This window comes from Galeopterus variegatus, unplaced genomic scaffold (assembly GCF_000696425.1).
Source record: "Galeopterus variegatus unplaced genomic scaffold, G_variegatus-3.0.2 Scaffold110, whole genome shotgun sequence".
Taxonomy (NCBI): Eukaryota; Metazoa; Chordata; class Mammalia; order Dermoptera; family Cynocephalidae; genus Galeopterus; species Galeopterus variegatus.
Genome location: NW_007726221.1, coordinates 1,054,693 through 1,075,159, shown reverse-complemented (window position 1 = coordinate 1,075,159; position 20,467 = coordinate 1,054,693). Strand labels below are relative to the sequence as shown.

General features: G+C 38.0%; 1 protein-coding gene across 1 annotated transcript; it reads right to left on the bottom strand.

Annotated features, from left to right (window-relative positions):
* Nucleotides 1–1,676: 1,676 nt before the first annotated feature.
* XKR9 (XK, Kell blood group complex subunit-related family, member 9) lies at nucleotides 1,677–19,807 on the bottom strand. Its single transcript, XM_008586616.1, has 3 exons — nucleotides 19,792–19,807; nucleotides 19,299–19,553; nucleotides 1,677–1,921 (listed from the first exon to the last, which is right to left on the bottom strand). The coding sequence occupies exons 1-3, from the start codon at nucleotides 19,805–19,807 to the stop codon at nucleotides 1,677–1,679; spliced, it is 516 nt and encodes a 171-aa protein (XP_008584838.1).
* Nucleotides 19,808–20,467: the final 660 nt, after the last annotated feature.

The window sequence follows — 20,467 nt, the reverse complement described above, 5'->3', positions numbered from 1 at the left end:
AATAAAAAAAAAATAAAGTATCGGAGTCATCTGACCCATAAAAAAAAAAAATTATTTGTAATCCCACTACCAAGAAGCAACCACACAATATTTTGGCACATTTTCTTCCAGACATTTTTCTATATAATTATTTCTTTGTATCCTTAAAAATGTGCTGATATAAAGTTTTATAAACTGCTTTTTGCTTAAATTTCATTTTATAAATAAAATAAACTGTCATTAAAAGTTCTTTGTAAACACTCTTTCTTGTGGCTACGTAAAGTTCCATACTAACAGACTACAATAATTTACTTACTAATTTCTCTACTGGTAGACAATTGGATTATTTCTCATTTTTGCTATTTTTAACTAACTTACCACAACTTCTCACTTCAAGGAGAAATTATAAGGATGAAAACAGAACCATAACATAACGATAGTTGTCACTGGATCCTATAGCTGGTCTAGATGCTATGAATCACTTGGAATCATCAGCAGCTCTACCATAATATAGGCTGTAAGCTCTAATTGTTGAATTTCTAACTGCAGCAACTATATGATACATAACTTTAAGTCCCAACAAATGAATTCTTTGCATCACAAGGAAAAAGAAATCTCATACACAATAGGTTCATTTTTGTGTCTTATTAACAAAGTAAAGGCAAAAATATTAGAAAGGGTTACAGTCTAGAAGTTTATGGGAAATTGGGAATAGGGAGTCTGTTCTGAGGGATGAACTGATCTCACCAGTGAGTCTAGGACAGTGAACTCCAGGGAAGATGACAATCTGCCCCATACTGAGATGAATCCAAGTCTACATGAAACCTTAGTCATTAATGAAAATTGGGACCATTATTTCACAAATAAATGGTTTTTTAAGCATCTCAAATGAAATATCTATTAAACAATGTTTTAAAAAGAAGGAAATATGGCTGGCCAGTTAGCTCAGTTGGAGAGCAGCATTATAACAAACAAGGCCAAAGTGTTCAGATCCCCTTACTGGCTAGCTACCAAGAAAAAAAAATTCCTTTGAAAAAATGAACATTTTACCCTAATGAAGAAATCTGCTATAAAACAGCAAACCTATTGGCTAACTTGCAAAACTTTCATTAGTTTTGTAGCATTTCCACTATTACTTGGTGATTCCAATTCTGGGAATTTACACTACGGATATATTTCACACATGTAAAATAACATATGCATATGATTATTCATTGGAGCATTTTTTTCAATGTAAAATATTAGAAACAACCTAAATTAACATAAATGGGAGGCTTGTTAAGTAAATATGGTATATCCATAATTTGCCATGCTATGCACATAATAAAAATGAATGATGAGCTCTTTCTGTAGTGATATGGATAGATCTCCAAGATATATCATTAAATGCAAAAAGCAGAGTTTTTATTTTATTACCATTTGTGTTAAAGAAATAAAAGAATATATGATTTTTAAAAATTCTCTCAAAGCACCATCAAATAATTGACTACAGAATTTTCCTTTCTGGGCAGACAAAAGAAGGAATGAGAAGAAACAGGAAGAAGATATTCTTTTTGGTATCTGAACCATGTTACTGTACTTCCTTTTCAAAAAAATAAATAATTTTTAAAAGAAAAAGAATTTAAAAATGTAAAACCTGCCAAAGAGTTCACATAGATCTCAGTGGCAACCATCTAACATAGTGTGTTAGGAAAGACTTAACACTGATAGAAATTCACTTGACCATACTCCAGAAGGACGTAGAGCTGAAGAACAAGTTGTGGGCAAACTTCCAGGTAGGTCTCAAATAGCCTGAGCATGCTCAAATCAGTTACTCTATCTATAACTTCTTTATGTGGATCAATTTGTTCTTCCATGAAGTTATTAGTTTTGCTGCTATACTTGAAAGCTACATAGTAACCTTTTTTCAAGGCAAACCAATACCTGTAAAGTAAACATTTATCTTCAGTCATATATTCTTTATAACATATATGTTAATATATATAAAAATTTTGAAAAAGGCAACATGTGTTTATGTACAGAATTTTTCCACAAACTTTACTACAGATTTTTTGTGAACATCTCATGGTGGCTTTATTAAGATTCAGACTTCATACAATTGTATCGTACGTTTGATGCACTAGTTGTGTGATAAGCCTATTAAGCATACATGATCTTATTTCATCTTTACAATAATTACATGAGATGAGTAGGTATTATTCCCATTTCACAGATGGGAAAATTAAGACAGAAAGGTAGGTAGATTTGCTAATAGTTACAGAGAGTAAGGGGCAGACCTGGGGTCCAAACCCGAATCTTATGACTCCTAGTCTTAACTTTTGCTTTCTGAAAGACAAATCACAACTTTCAGTTTATACAATTATCTTAACTACAGCACAGATACATTCCCTTATGAGAATGTTAAGTTTGAAGACAAATTAAATTTTCTTTCAATTTAATCTAGCAAACAATTACTCAATGTCTACAAGGTGCTAAACTCTTTGACCATTACCATCCTAGAAAATATAAAAAACTTCAAGGATTCTTAAAACATCCCTGATCAGGCTCTTCTTTTGAAAGTATTTTAAAATGAACATGAGCTATCATGATATAAGTAAAATTAATAACAAAAAAACTGAGACACTTGTTTAGAAGAAATCTGAGGCTAGCATTAAGGCAACCAGGATTCTATCCCAGAGCTTATCAAAACTTTTCATGTACATCTCAGTTTCCTCATATATATAAAGGCAGTGATATATACTCTGTTTCAACCTGTTCCTTCTACCAGTTTCCCATTTCAGTAAATGGTGCTAATATTCACCATGTTGCTCAAGCCAAAATGTGGGAATAATTTCCAACTCCTCCCTTTTTCTCATACCCTATAAAAAAATTCCTCAGCAAGTTCTCTTGGCTCTTGATTGTAACTTCAACCATACCCAGAATCTAAACACTTCTTACCACTTCCACTGCTACCACCCTAGTTTAAGCAGCTAAATCTCTGGCCTGGATTGTTTCAATAGCCTCATAATTGGTCTCTTTGATTCTACTCTTTCTCCCCATGTAACCTATTCTCTACACAGCATTCAGATTGAACCTTTTAAACATAATTCAGATGTCACTCCTCTGCCCAAAAGTTCCAATGATTTCCATCAAACTTAGAATAAAACCCAAAGTCCTTGGCATATCTTACAAGGCCCTCTACGATCTGCCTCCCACACAAACTTACACTGTTACCTTTTCATCTCATTTCTCCCACTCTTCTAGTGTGGCCTCCTTGCTGTTTTTCCCAACTTAAAGGCCTTTGTCTTTGCTATTCCCTCTGCCTAGAACTCTTCTAAACCTCAGATATTTTAAAAATTTGTTCCTTAACTTCATTCAGGTCTCTACTCAAATGTCTCTTCCTCATAGAACCCTTCCAGACCACATCATCTGAAGTAGTATTCTGTATCATATCCTACCTCTTTATGTTATTTTTCTTCATAATACTTACTGCCACCTAGCACATTATTTCTTTTGGTTGATTATCTTTACCTTCTCGCAAAAATGTAATGTTCATGAAAGGAGAAACTTTTGTTCATTGCTACGTGTTTTGCTTATCTGAGGGTAATTTCATGAGAAAGGTGAATACGAATATAAATTTTTTAATCGTAAACAACTATAACAGTACCTGGCACATAGTAGGTGCTCAGAAAGTAATTAGTAAATGAATAAATAAAAGCTTATGTCATTTTCCCATAAAGATAAAGTAGATATAAAGGGACTTTAGAAAGTTGAAAGTAAACATAAATATAAGATATTGCTATTACAAACAAGATGTATACATATATGGATTCACAAAGATTATTCATCTGGCACAGTTTTGGAATAAAATGATACATTATATTCAATGTGGGCTAGATGCTAGGATGGAGAAGAATGTCTACAAAAATGATGAAGGCATAGTCTCCACCCTCAATGATCTTACAACCTAGTGGGAGGGTCAAGCCTATTAACTACTAGGTGCAATACAAGGTAAAAATAAATAAATAACCACTCATTAGAAATGTAAATACTGTGCTATGAAAGTACTGAAGAAAAAATGATTAATACTGCCTGGGATTTATAGGCAAGATTTATAAGAGAAGTTGTATTTGAGTCTTTTCTGGGTATTTGGCACAACAGGGAGTATGTGCTTTGTGTTCTTTAAGTGGTTTATATGCAGACGGAAATTATTGAAAAACTTGAAAAATTCACAAATATTGACAGGTACATACCCAGAGGATAATTAGTACAGGCAGCATAGACTGGGAGAGGTAGCAGAGCATAGTGGTTAAGAATACAAACTCAAATAATGCCAGAATGCCTGGGTTTAAATCCTGGCTCCACCACTTCCTAGCTTAATCTCTCTGTGCTTTAGTTTCTTTATCTTGAAAATGGGGTTAATCATCATACCTACTTCACTGGGTTGATGTGATGAATAAATGAGTTAATATATATATAAAACGCTTAGACCAGTGCCTGTCACCTGTCAAATGCAATATAGTGTCTGTTAAAAATAAAACAGGTCTAGGGTTCCATTCCCTGCACCAGCCTGTGGCCATAAATTAATTCATGGCCACAATGAAAGAAATTTTTTTAAAAATAGGGCTGTTTACAAATATGCATATGCACATTTCCAGTCACTTTGGGGAGGAATATTTTCCAATTCTGTAGCAATTAATGGTAAATCTATACAAAGTTTTGTTTATTTTAGTGTAATTTCATAGGAAAGGAAAACATGAATATAACTTTTTAAATCAACAGAACAGTTTCAGTTTTATGGAATTATTTGTTTGAAATAAAAAGGCACCAGCTTCCAATAATGATAAATTACTCTCTATCATGCTAACCTTCCTAATGATGAGAATGATAAATCCTGCACAAAATATTTTTAAGAATGAGGTATAGAAGAGCTGAATGTTTGTATGCCACAAAATTGACATGTCGAAACCTAATCCCTAATATGATGGTATTTGAAGTGGGATGGGGAACCCTTTGAGATATGATTAACAAGATTAATGCACTTATAAAGGTGGTCTCAGAGAGTTGCCTTGCCCTTCCACCATGGGAGGACATAGCTAAAAGATGCCATCTATGAAACAGAAAGAAAGTCCTCACCAGATACCAAATCAGCCAGGACCCTGATCTTGGACTTCCCAGCCTCCAAAATTATAAAAAATAGAATTTAGTTGTTTAAAAGCTGCCCAGTTTATGGTGCTCTGTTATAGCAACCTCACTGGGCAAAGACAACAGGTCATGAGAAATCATCCACACTAAAGAACAAACAAAAAAAAAATGGGGGAAAAATGAATATAACCTCGATAACATAGGTATAATTGAAGTCCCAGAAGGAGAAAGAGAGAATGTGGCAGGAAGAAAAATACTTGACAAAATATCAGACAAAAACTTTTCCACATTTGGGGCCGGCCCGGTGGCGCACTGGAGAGTGCGCCGCTTGGGAGCACGGCGGCACTCCCGCCAAGGGTTCGGATCCCATGTAGAGACCGGTTCGCGCTCACTGGCTGAGCGTGGTGTGGAAGCAACACCGAGGGTTGCAATCCCATTGCCGGTCCCCAGTACGGGCACGACACCGAGGGTTGCGATCCCGTTACGGGTCAGTAAAAAAAAAGACAAAAAGGAAAAAAAAAATTTTCCACATTTGATCAAAAATAGTAGCATACAGATCCAAAAAGCTCAATGAACCCAAGCAGAAAAAATACAAATCATACACAGGCAAATCATACTCAAATTGCTGAAAATCAAATAGAAAGAGAACATGTTAAAAACAAAGAAAAATGACACATTCCACATGAAGAAACAAGAATGTTGGCTGACTTCTCACCAGAAACAACAAAAGCCAGAAGACAACTATACTAATAATTACACTAAATGTAATAGGATTAAACATCCCAATTAAAAGAAATTGTCAAACTGGATAAAAAAAAAGCAAGATACAACTTTATCTGATTTGCAAGGGACTGTCTTTAAACATGAAGACACAGATAGTTTGAAAGGAAATGACCAAAAAGTTGATATGTCTATATCAATATCTCAGACAAAACAGATTTCAAATCAAAGAATACTACCAGAGATAAAAATGATCATGCCATAATAATATAAGAATTAATTCATCAGGAAGATATAACATTCCTAAATCTAATAATGGAGTTTTAAGATACATGAAGCAAAAATTGTCGAAGGTAAAGGTAAAAGACGACAAATCTACAATCTTAATCGAGGATTTTAACTCTGTCTCTCAGCAAGTAAAAGAAAAAGTACACATTTCACATTTAAGAAATCAGTAAGGATACCAAAGATTTGAATAACACTAGCAGCCTAATTGATCTAATGGACATTTATAGAAAACTACACTCAACAACTGAAAATTACAAATTCTTTTAAAATGCACATGAATATTCACCAAGTTAGATTATATGCTGGGCCATAAAAACAAGTCTTAATAAATGTAAAAAGATGGTAATCGACAAAGTATGTTCTCATAATGAAACTAAGAAATCAACAATAACATATTTTAAAAATCCCCAAATATTTGGAGATTGAGGTAAAAGGCCCAGATGCTAAAGTATCACAGTATTATACTCTAGGAAATTGAAACATTACCAGACGACCTCTCTCTACGGAATTTTAAATTGAAAAATAGGTAATAAAGAGGGTTCAACCATTTAATGCCCATTTAAGAAACTCTATGGAAGGACCTAGGGATCTGTGAGAGGAGGGAAACTCATCTCCTATTGTATACTCTTATACAATTTGAGCCTTTTTTTAACCATATATTTTTTTAAAAGCAAAAAATAACTTTCACATTTTAAATCATTCAAATGCCTTTCATATGTCCATCAAAGGAAAACTCTCCCTTGGCAAAAAGAGGTTTTCATCACAAATCATACATAAAATAGAAATGCAAAAGTGTCATCTAATTTATATTCTGGAAAATGAAACATTGTACTCCACAAACCCCTGAGCAGTAACAGCATACTTAATAGCAACAGGCACACATACTTAATAAATAATCAATCTTGATATTTCTCATCTTTCATTTATCAACACAAACTCAATTTATCTATTCCTTAGAGAAATGAATCCACAATTCAGCAAATCTCAAGTTTTTCAGTACTTAGCCTGGACAAACCTTTGCATAATTTGGTCCATTTTTATGAACTTTTCTAATTTTTGCTAATTTCTCACTATTTGTCTCAGTATTTTGCCATTTTCCAGACTAAGAAAATGCGAAGAGAAAGAAACAGATAAACAAAAAGAGGGAAGTGTCTGTTTATCTAGCTGACATCTTTCAATAGACAACATAATTGGACTCTTCTTTTTCTCCTTAATTGTTTCTATAGGCAAAATATTCACATAATTCAAAAATCAAAAAATACAGGGCCAGCCTGTGGTTCACCTGGGAGAGCGTGGTGCTGTCAATCCCAAGTCAAGGATTAAGATCCACTTACTGGTCATCTTTTAAAATAAAAAAATACAGTAAGTTATACAGTAAAAAAAACTCTATCCCACTCCTGTGACTCACTATCCAGCCTTCACTCTCCACCATGACCACAATGATTCACCATTAAAAGTTTCATTTCTACCCTTCAAGAGTTTCTTTATGCATATACAAGCAAACATAAATATATAGTCCAGGGCTGGCAGGTTAGCTGAGCTGGTTAGAGTGCGGTGTTGTAACACTTAAGGTCAAGGGTTTGGATCCCCATACTGGCCAGCTGCCAATCAATCAATCAATTGATCAATCAATAAATAATTTATCCTTTTTACCACTTTTTTTTAACACAGATTGTAGCAGACTCTACCTGCTGTCTGCACCTTGTCTTTCACTTAAAAGTACACCTTAGAGATCTTTTCAATTAAGTACATAAAGCACTTTATCATTCTTTGTAATAGCTATGTAGTATGCCATTGCATAGATATACCATAAACTCTGTCAACAAATACTTAAATTGTTTTCAATATTTTGTTATTATAAACAATGATACAATTAAAAAATTGTGTGAGTATGTGATTTTACATGTATGCAAGTATGATAAATTCCCAGAAGATGAATCTCCAGGTCTAAAAACATATATGTTTGTAGTATGGTCAAACTACCCTCCATAGAGATTGCATAAATCCATACTCTGATCAACTAAGTATGAGAGTACCTGTTTTCCAATGCCTTATCAAAAGAGTGTACTATCACTTGGATTTTTGCCAATCTGGTAGATGAGGAATAATATCTGTGTACTTTTAATTAGTATTTTTAAAATCATGAGGCTTAGCATCAAGGTTTAGCATCTTTCATACAACTTAAGACCCATTTGTATTTCATTTTCTATGAACTACCCTACTGTTTTCTCATTTTTCTATTGCATGGATGATCTTCTACTTTTTTACTTCTAGAAGTTCTTTAAATATTAGAGGACTAGCCCTTTGTCTGTTATACATTACAAATATTTTTCCCTGTTATCTCATTTTGCTTTTGGCTTTGCTTTTTCTTTTGTCTGTTTGTTCTGGGATTTTTGCTTCTGTTTATTGGCATGCATGTTTTATAGTCAAATCTACAATTTTTACAGATACTGGATTTTGAGTCCCTATTTTAAAAGGGAGGAAAAAAGAATATAAGACTTCAAGAATTACTATAAAACTACAGTAATTAATGTTGTTGTTGTTGCTGTTTGTTTTTGTGTGAGTGTGTGTGTGTGTGTGTGTGTATGTATGTGTGTGAATTAATTCATTCACCTTTAGCTCCCTCCAATAAGTGAAAACATGTGGTATTTCTTTTTCACTGCCTGACTCGTTTCACTTAATATTATTCTTTCAAGGTCCATCCATGTTGTTGCAAATGGGAGTATTTCATTCGTTTTTATAACTGAGTACAACAACAACAACAAAAAAAAAAAACGGGGGGGGAGAGAAAGATTTAACAACCTCAAATTTTTTTTTTTTGAAGCTCTTACAACAAGAAAATGGAGGGGTCACATCTGGGTGGGAGGGGGGAGAGGGAGGAGGGAGGGAGGTTTTGGTGATGGGACACAATAACTAACTACATTGTATATTGACAAAATAAAAAAAATAAAAAAACTACAGTAATTAAGACAGTATGGTTTTTTTTGCAAATAATATGATTATCTATGTAAAGAATCCTAAAGAGTCCCCAAAATGTCACTAGAACTAATAAGGGACTTTAGCAAAGTCATAGGATAAAAGATCAATATAAAAACCAACTAATTATGTATACCAGCAATGAACAATTAGAAATTGAAATTAAAAATAAATATCATTTAGGGCTTCTGGTCAAGATGGCAGAATAGACGTTCCCCAGCATCACTCTCTCCCACAAACCAACCAATCTACAACTATAAAAAAGCAACAATAGCCAAGCTGGGGCATCTAGAGCTCAGGGGAAGAGGAAGAGAGACCTACGGAGTTCATGAAGGTGGGAGAAGCCACAATGAAAGAAAGAAAAAACTGCTCGGAGCATTTTGGGCTGCAGCCACTTTAAGGCTGGAGCTGCTGAGTGCATGGAGCAGGAGCTGGCAGAAGCCATAGCTGTGCCCTTCAGATGGAGTTGCTTGGAGGCAGCAGGGGAAAAGAGGGTCTTGGTGGCCCCCAGAACAGCAAGACCATTAATAGGGTTCCCATGGACTCACACAGGAGCGAGGAGCCAAAACAACTGAAAAAAAGGAGCCATTCAGAGGCTGGTGAGTCATCGCAAGGGACCAGCACATGGCCCATCCCATGGGAAGTGTTTGGAGTACAGACAGTGGGGGAGATGGGCCCACCAGGAGAACACTGCAACACAGCAAGACCAGCCAATCTGCCCCCCAATCAGCATGGGACCACTCAGAGGAGATTGGTAAGGAATATAGAATTGCATGGGGTGCAGTTTGATGAAAAGACTCAGGCCCAGATCAGTTTCTACACAACCCAGGTGCACCAGGTCTCTGGAGAGCATGAAGTACCAATAAGGTCTACCATTAAACCCTGAGCTACACAAGAAGCCTTCCCTAGAGAAACAGCAGCAAAGCAGCAATTTAGCTCAATCACACAGCTCAGGTACTAGTTCCCACAGGATGTTCCCCCATTTTAGAAGTAAGCAAAGGACAAAAAATTAGTTCTGGCCCAGGTAAACCACCAGCACCTCAGGCCCACCAGGGGACCTGAGGCTTGGAGCCAGGGACTGGACCTCCAGCCCACATTCAAGCATACCACCAGTGCCTCGGGGCCCACCTGGAGACCTGAGGCACACAGCCAGGGACTGGACCCCCTGCCCATAACCAGGCACACTACCAGCACCACAGGCCCTGCCCAGGGGCCTGAGGCATGGATCTGGGGACTGGACCCCCCTCCCACAACCTGGCACACCTCCAGTGTCTTCAGGCCTGACCAGAGGACTGAGGCATGGAGCCAGAGACTGGACTCTCCTCCAAGAACCAGACACACTGCCAGTGCCTCGGGGCCTGACTGAGTCCTGAAGCACAGAGCCAGGGACCAGACACCCCCCACAACCAGGCATACCACCAGCAATAAGGAGCATGCCAAAAACATCACCTCCATGTAGGTGGCCCACCACAGCCACCACAGTAATCACGGCTGCCATGAAAGTGGCTAGACATCACAACCACCACACAGATGGTCCACCAGCCACTGGAGTGCATTGACACAAGGAGAGTCACCAGCCGAGACCAAAGAAAAGAAGAGGATGTCTCTCTCTTCAAAGCCCATTCCAAGACAGAAAAAGCATCTGCTCTACGATAATATTGAGGGACCTGAACACAACTCTCAGCATTGGACAGATCATCTAGACAACAATTCAACAGAGTAACCACTACTCTTTCAGAGGGAGAGAGGAAATCTAAGGTTATCAGAGGTGGGACAGGGAAAGGAGAGGGGGATAGGGAGAGATTGGACAAGGGACATAAAGAATAAGTACAATTTGTAACAATATACATACTAGTAATATTGATTTGATCAACATATCTCAACAGTGAACCCCAAAAATATGTATAATCAATTATGATTCAATAAAAATTTTAAAAAATAAAAATAAAAAAATAAATATCATTATAGCAGCATCCAAAAATTAAAATACTTAGGGATAATTATAACAAAATATGTACAAGACTTATACATTGAAAACTATAAAATACTGCTGAAAGATATTAAAGAAAGTCTAAATAAATAGAAAAAAAAAAACCCTGTTTGTGTATTGGAAGACTCAATATCATTAAGATGTCATTTAGAACTTTGTATTTAACATATGTACATTTTATTGTATATAAAATTATACTTCAATAAAGTTCATTTGCTTACAAATTGATTGATTTATTGCTGACACACATTTTCCTTGAACAGATTTGCATCCCATGTATGCATAATCTACACAGGCTAGGGAATCTCAAACCATGAAATTAAGTACAGACTCCATTTGACTGAGGCCTCTCCTAGTAACAAACTCAGTGAGGGCTTTGTGAAGACACAAAAAATAATTTTTTCAAGGGCAATGACCAGAACATAATCATTAATACCAGGTGTGCAGGAAAACAAGGCAATATGAGTGCCCAACAGTAGAAGCAGAGCCAGTAGTAACAAACCTAAAAAGGCTTCAGATATTGGAATTATAAATAAAACAACTATGCTTACTATGTTTAAAGCCATAAATTGGACAAGTTTGAAAAGATCTGCAGTGAACAGGAAACCATAAAAAGTGACACTGCATACCTAAAAAGAACTAAATAGAGCTTCTGAAAATGAAGCATAATAATCAAATTTCAAACTCAGTGGTCGGATATAACATCTTGGCCACAGCAAAAAAATAAAAAATAAATAAGTACTTGTGAAATTAAAATGTTATGAAAAATTACACAGATTGTACCATAGAGAATAAAAAAATAATTATTAAAAAATCTAATATGTAAGAGTAATGTCACATACAGTGGGAAGATCTAACTTACATTTGATTGGAGTCCCAGAAGGAAAAGAAACAGAAATGTGGTAAAGAAAATGTTAGAAAAGATAATGGCTGGGAATTGTGCAGAAGTGATAGAAGATAATCCACAGACTCAAGAGGACCAGCAAATCCCAAGCAAGAGAAATAAAATCTACACCTAAACATATCATAATTAAACTGTAGAAACCCAAAGATAAAGAGAAAAATCATAAAAGTAGCCAGTGGAGAAAAAGACAAAATACTGTCAAAAGACCAGCAGTAAAAACAAAATCTAACTCCTACAGAGCAACAATAGCAACCAAAAGACAAGAGAAGGTAATATGCAGAGAGAAAATAACTACTTATCTAGAATTCTACAGCACTAAAATATCTCTCAAGAAAGATGGTGAAATAAAGAAATTTTCAAACACCAAAAATTGAGAGATGATGTCACCAACAGACCTCCAATAAATGAAATTCTAAAAGATGAACCTCAGGAAAGCAAAAGAAAAGTGATTCTAGGTAGAAAGTCTGAGATATAACTACAGAAACTAGAAATTGAGTTGATGTTTCTACAAGTGCTTGTTGCCTAGGGGTATTTGCTGATCCTGTTACTCAAGACAAAGAGGTTGAAAATCTGGATTTTGCCAGGCTGTTGTTAGGAAACAGAGAGACTAAAATTTTACTTAGTTTTGGAGGTCTTACAAGACTGCACACTTGGGGACCTCAAACTCTGTTAGTTTTTCTCTCAAAGTCATTTGCCAAATCTTGAAACCGTAACAGAGACACTAAAAGATAAGCAGAAAGTCTTGGAAAAGCAAAGCAGAATTTCTGGAAGTCTTGTGGTACTAAGGCAATAAGGGTTAGTGTTCAGAACCAGTGGGATGAGACTCCCCCACCTATGCATGGCTCTCAGTGCCCTGGAGGATGCACCCTAGGAACAGAGGCAAATGAAAAGTAGATTAATGAAAGAAAGTGAACTGAAATGCCAGGTACTGATCAAGCTTTATTAAAGGAAAAGAATCTGCCAGGCTGCACTCAAAATGGAGAGCAGCAGCCAAGGCTGCCATCAAAGTGGAGAGCAACAATTGTTGTTGGGGTGGGAGAGCTTATATGGGCTGTAGGGCACCAACGGCTGGCTGAAGCAATCAAGGAGGGGCATTGCGAGGGAGGGGCATTGCACCCATGCAGAAGCAAAAGGGTTTCTGTTTCTCAGAAATCATGAAGTTTCTTAACAAACGGAGGGGCTGGCAACCATTTTGCAGTTGGCTTTTCCTAAAATGGCACTGGTTATGTTCAGAACCTATCATTCCCGCCTTTTAAATATAGGGAGGGGAGAAGGGGTGGAGTTCTCCTTCTTCTGAAGCTACTTTCTGCTGAAACTGGACAGAGATCTTTGAAAAGAAGAAGGAAAAATTATGTGGCAGGGTGTTGGTTTTGTGTTGGGAGGCTGTGTTCTTCTGGGGAAGGGTCAATGATTTTGAGGAGCTGATATCCTCCTCCCATGAAGAGTTCGGTGACCTTTTGGTAGGTGAAGGCTTGCATACATTCCCACTCAAGGATGTCATCAACACTGGTGGTGGTGGGACGAGATCAATATGGAGCAGTTCTTGTATGAATGACGCGCAGTGAGCCTGCAAGAGTGAAAGGATAATCACCGGGGGGGGGGGGGGAATGATCATCCTTCTTCTGGGATTGGGGGAAGAGAGGAGGTCCTGGAGATTTTTATTTTTGTAGGTCCTAGAATGGATGAAGTGTAAGGTGATGTTAGGTTGGAGGTTGAGCCGAGGGACCCCTCTGGATCAGTGTTAATAGGTATTTCGGGTGCTAATTTTACTAAGGATAAATGATATCAAGGGGCTTTTCCTAGTATCTTTACTGTCATGGGGGTGGTGAGTATTACTGTATAAGGCCCTTCCCAACATGGTGAGCAGGGCTTTGGGGTTCAGGTTTTAATATATACTTTAACTCCCAGGCTTAGTTTTTAATCTGAAGTAGTGGTAGGGAAGGAATGAGGTAATAAAACGTTGGTCTGTTCCCAAAGAAGGTTTCTGATGAGAGAAAGAATAGGGAGGTACTGGCCTAGAGGTGATGAATTGGAAGGGAGAGGAGAGTGAAGGATCTGCCATACATAAGCTCAAAGGGGCTGAGGCCTGTGGGCTTGCGGGGGGCAGCTCGCAGGCAAGTGAGTGCTAGAGGGAGAAGTTGGATCCAAGGGAGGTGAAGTTCCATGGACAATTTGGTAAGGTGTGTTTTTATGAGGTGATTGGCCTTTTCTACTTTACCTGATGATTGAGGCTAATAAGGTATGTATAGATTCCATTTGATGTGTAATGCCTGTGTTGTGAGTTGTGTGATTTGGGAAATAAATGTCGGGCCATTGTCAGACTGGAGACTGGTAGGTAGGCCAAAATGAGGGATTATTTCAGAGGTGAAAGTGCATGTTACCACTGCTGAGTCCCCTGAAATGGAAGGGAAAGCCTCAACCCAACCTGAGAAGGTATCCACTAAGGTCAGAAGATAGCATGTCTTCTCGTGGGGAGGCATGTGAGTAAAGTCAATTTGCCAATTCTGGCCAAGAGTGTATCCTCTGGCCTGGTGGTAGGAAAGGATTGAACTTGGAGGCCACCTTGATTAGAGCGACAAGTACATAAGGGGCAATTTTGAGTGATTTTTTTAAGTAACTTGGCCATGTGGGGGGAGTAGTATAAGGGCTGAAGAAGGCATAGCAGGGGTTCATAGGCTACATGGACAGAATTATGGAAGTCTAAAAGGATTTGTTTAGCTTGTGTGGTAGGGAGGACAAGGCAACCAGAGCGAGTATACCAGTTGTTTGTTTGTTTTGTACTCCCAACTGTTGGAGGTGTTGTATTTCTTGGGGTGTGTATTGGGGTAAGGGTATAGGTGCCATAAGAAGGACCTGAGCAGGAGAGGAAGAGTGGGGCCATGGTGGTTGAGCAGCCTGTTTTGCAGATCTGCCAGTTTGTTCCCCTGAGCTATTGGGTTGTTGGGGATTTGGTGTCCTCTGCAGTGTATAACCCCAATCTCCTTTGGGAGTTGTGCAGCCTCAAGAAGTATCTTGATAAGATGTCTGTTTTTTAGGGGCCCTCCTTGAGTGGTCATGTATCCTCTCTCCTTCCATATGGCCACACAGGAGTGTAGGAGGTGGTAAGCACACTTAGTCAGTGTACATATTGACTCATTTGTTACTTGCCAGAGTGAGAGCACGGGTGAGGGCAATGAGTTCTGCCTGTTGGGAAGTGGTGCTAGTGGGGAGGGGGGAAGCCTCAATAGTTTGTGTTAGATTTACTATGGCATAACCCACCCGGGGGGTAGGCGTAGAGATGATGCTCCCATCTATGAATGATGTATGTTGGGGCCGTGTAATAGGATGTGGGGAGATGTGTGGAAAGGGATTCAGAAAGAGGTCTAAAGCCTCCATGCAATCATGTTCTAAGGGTTGTGAGTGGCTGGATGAGAGTGGCTGGAGAACTGGGAATATTCAATGAAAGTAAGGTGGATAAGTTGTAGGCAGAAAGGGGAGAGAGTCAACCTGGCCTCATGGCTGAAAAGGTCTTGAAAATAGTGGTGGGGAACAAATAACTGTTTGTCGTCCAAAAGTTAATTTAGAGCTTTCTTGTGCTAAAATGGTGGCTGTCACCAAGGCCCATAAACAAGGGGCTCATCCCCAGGCTGTAGTGTCTAGTTGTTTAGAGAGGTATGCAACCGAGGAGAAAATACCTCCTGCCTCTTGTCCCAGGACCCCGACTGCCAGTCCTTGGGTCTCAGTGATGTATAAAACAAAAGGATAAGATAAATTTGGGAGAGAAAGAGCTGGGGCTGTGAGAAGAGCAGCTGTTAATCGCTGGTAGGGAGAATGAACAGGCTTTGTGGGACAGGCTTTTCGGGTGTGTAAGGAGGTTGTCAGGGAGCAGAGTGGTCTGAGGGATCAAAAGATTGATCCAAGTCTGGAAGGAGAGGTTGGGCATGAGCTACGAGAATTTGAGAGGTAGGACAGTTTTGATAGAGAGAAGGATGCAATCGGAGATAGAACAAGGCTTGAACATAAGGAATCTCTCCAGGTTTGCCACTCTGGTGACAAAAGTTGTCTAGGTCTCTGAGAGTATCCAAATCAAAAGTGCCATCTTCTGACCACTGGGATCCATTGTCTAGTTTGTACGTAGGCCAAAGTTGATTGCAGTAGAAAATGAGGTGTTTGGGTTTAATATCTCCCTGGAGGCCAAGAGGTTGTAGAAGTTATTAATGAAATAGAAATAAAACACAAGTATTTTTCAGGAGAGGACCAAAGTCCTTAGTCTAGGCCAAAGCCTGTAGCTTAGAGGAAATTGGCCAGGAGACAGCCCAGAGGCATGCTCTATTCAAAATTCTGTTTGAATTGTGAGGATCCCATGTGAAGGGTGAGAAAAGAAATGGGCAGTCCTAGTACAAGAAGAGTGCCAACAAAGAGTGTCCTCATTGTTGTACACCTTCTTTTGCAATTGCAGTAGCGAGAGGAGCCACCAGCTAGAGGAGCATCCTCCAATAGCCAGGGCAAGAAAGGAGTTCCCTTGGCCAGGCTCCTGGTCTTCATGAAGTAGACAGTAGTCATAGAAAGTAGTCTGGGGAACCCGTAGAAGTAGGACAGACCCACTGACTCACCCTGAATTAAGGCTGATGTTGAATGTGTTGGTCTTGAAGTGGCAAGAGGAGAGAGTCCTGGAGGTACCCGGTTCAGCAGGTCCGGGAAGGGCGGCCAGGGGCCAATCAACCCAAGAGAGGGGATCATCCAAAGGTCCTAGCCAGGACACTTCCCGGGTTTGGGCACCAAAATGAAAGAAAGTGAGCTGAAACACCAGGTACCGATCAAGCTTTCTTAAAGGAAAAGAATCTGCCAGGCTGCACTCAAAATGGAGAGCAGCAGCCAGGGCTGCCCTCAAAGTGGAGAGCAACAACTGTCGTTGGGGTGGGAGAGCTTATAAGGGCTGTAGGGCACCAACGGCTGGCTGAAGCAATCAAGGAGGGGCATTGCGAGGGAGGGGCATTGCACCCATGCAGAAGAAAAAGGGTTTCTGTTTCTCAGAAATCATGAGGTTTCTTACAAAGGGAGGGGCTGGCGACCATTTCGTGGTTGGTTTTTCCTATAATGGTACCAGATATGTTCAGAAGCTATCAATTAACCCATGTGCTAAATGCTCAGCAGAGAAAAAGGGAAACAGTATTATCCAGAGCCCCTATGATTTCTTATATACAATGTTGATATTTAATCAAAAATTACTAGGTACATCAAGAGACACAAAAAATCAAGGCAATTTTGTCTTTCTTTTATAATACAATCTGTAATTTATAATGCAATGTCTTGCACTATCTTAAACACATAATTTGAAACACCAATGAAAACAGTTCTGTAGATGTGAAAATCTTCCATTAATAGATGTGGAGTATGCATAAAGCAAATGTACTTCACGGGGCCTGGTTTTCCAAAGCCTTGCAGTTTCAAATATTGACAGGAAGTATTCCCCAGGCTATAGTCTCTGTTGCAAGATAAAGAATTGTAACACAGCAAGGTTGCTGGCTCAAAGACAAACAGGTTACTGATTGACATGTAAAGATACTGGGAAATTACTGTAAGAAGAGAATGTTTGCTAAAATCAAGCTTTTGTTGAAAATTGCATTATAGAAGATCACCTTGCTTGTCTTACTGAATGTTATCAGCTTCTATTGTTAAACTTGTTAAACTGTACTTAGAAAAAAACCCACCTATGTTCTCTTCCTGTAACTTCCTGGTCTGGAGAATAAATGCGGGAAGAGAACCCCAATTCATGGTTAATTTCCCAGATGGAAGGAATGCCTCTCTCTTGAGGGTTCCAGGAGATTAACCCCTTTTCAGGGCTTCTCACTGCTTGGAAGAGATGGGCTTTGAGTAATTTTTGCAGCTCCATCACACAGGGGAAAAGGGGTGACAAATCCGTGGGAGGCAAAGCAACAAATACAATAGCAAATAACAGAGAATGTACCATATTTCTAAACTCTCTGCAAGAATAATTTTATCCTTCTTCAAATATCACAGCTACATAATTCTTCTTATTGCTCATACAGAATATTCATTAAATCTTAACACATGTATTTACTTATCAGCACTTTTACTCCATTCCTTTAAACACTTTCATGTTGGTAAGAAGGTACAGTTGCAAAACCGACTTCCGATACCAACAACTGAAGTACTTTCTTTCCAGCTTTCCTAAAACAAAACTACACATTTTGTTTATCTAATATATTAAAACCCTACTAACTCTAGCTTTAAAAAGACAAAGTATTGGGCCGAGCCTGTGGCGCACTTGGGAGAGTGCGGCGCTGGGAGCGCTCCTGCCGTGGGTTCGGATCCTATATAGGGATGACCGGTGCACTCACAGCGCTCACTGGCTGAGCGCGGTGCGGTCAGTCTCAAAAAGGACAAAAAAAAAAAAAGACAAAGTATTGTGAAAATACTTTGAAAACTATAAATCTCCACACAAATGTAATGGCATTACCATTATTATTAATATAAGAAAAGCCTGAATTTTTAAAAATACTTTCAACTAATGGCCATGAATTTGTGGCTTTTTAACAAAGACAAAATCAGAAATTAGCTTCTGTGTAAGCTATTAAAATAGCTTAAATTCAAAATCTAACTCCATGAAACCAAGATATTATCCTCTTTGAGTAACTATCTTTCATTTTTCTCTTTACCGTTAAGATATATATTGTTTTAACAGAATGAAATCCCTTAAGGTAATAACGGAAAGGTCACATAAAATTAAGTATAAAAAGAACCATAGAATTCTCAGGACCTGTTTAGATTCTAGTATCTTTATAAGATAAAGTTTTAAACAACACAATTTTTAAGGCTGTTTTTAGACATGCATGTATGTATTTTGATGGCTGGCCAGTATGGGGATCCAAACCCCCAACCTTGGTGTTATAACATTAAAGCTGCTTTTAATTCTGTCTATGACTCTACACATGGCTACTGAATTAGTGTAGTAAAAATTTCATTTAGTTAAATCAATGAATGGTATAAGTAACTTTAAAAATTAAGTGCTCTCTCAAAGTTGCAATGATAAGGCATATTTGCACAATCAAGCTTAGAACACAGACAGAAGATAAATATTTCACAAAACACAGAAATAATTTCCATAAAAATTGAGTACATATCAGAACAAGTAACCTAATTAGGTAAATGAAAATAGTCTAATAATGAACCTGGAAAATTCTGACAGTACAGCAATGACTCACATAAGCAATGACAGTGAGGATTAAGTTAACCTTTGTGCTTCATGCAAATATGAGACCTTTGTACATTTTGCTATCCAGATACAAAAAGGTAGTTCAGATGAAAAAAAAAAACTTATAAAAACTTCTCCTTGCAAGCAATGAAGTAGAAGAAAATAATGCTGACTTTCTTGGCCTGCTTTCTTTAAATCAGCCTTCAACCAAGAATAACTAAAACAATGGACCACAAGTGTGCCAAGGAGCATAAAGCTTAATGTTAAAACACCAAAAACATATTGTCCTTCATGAAAAAATCTTACAAATACCCATATGTCCACAATTAAATCACTTATAAGGATTATAATGCCAAGAACTGACATCATAAAATTATGTTTAGGGGCCAGCCCGGTGGCGCACTCGGTAGAGTGCGGCGCTTGGGAGCATGGTGGCGCTCCCGCCAAGGGTTCGGATCCCATATAGAGACCAGTCCGCTCACTGGTTGAGCGCGGTGCGGGCGCGACACCGAGGGTTGCAATCCCATTGCCGGTCGCAGTACGGGCGCGACACTGAGGGTTGCAATCCCGTTACCGGTCACGAAAAAAGACCAAAAAAGGAAAAAAAAAAATTATGTTTAGTATACTTCATTATCAATCACTTTAGCTCTTGGTTATCTACTTCCTTCTCTCATACAAAAAGAAGAAAAAATGTCCAAACAAATATCACGGCATCCTTTGGTATAGCACTGAATTGTAATTTCTATTCCTTAAGAATAAATATGAAATTGGAATACTAAAATCAAAGTGATTGATTTTAACTTTCTTTTCTAAATCTCTAATTCAAGTCCAAGGTTACAAGGCTTCCTTCTGTTTCACAATGATCTTCATTACAGATGACAACACCTAGAACAAAATATGTTTTTTAAAATTTGCATATAAGTTCAAAAACACTGGGCCATGATTTTATCAAAGCTCTATTTTTTCTAAAAATAATATATTACCACTAAATAGAGTTCTAATAATAGCTTTGGAAAAGTAAAGTCTCAGAAATTTACTTCCTCTCAGACTATCTTTTTAAAATAAATCTACTCACAAAGATATTTATCACAGAACCATTTATAATATCAAAAATGTTGGAAACAACCTAAATATATCAACATAAGGAAATGGTAAAGTAAACAAAGGTAGATTCATAGAAAGCTACTAAGATATATTTAACAAAGGTGCAGTATTGTGAAAATTCTTAATATACTTTTGACCCAGCAATTACATTTAGGATTCTATCCTAGGGAAATAATCACATATGTGC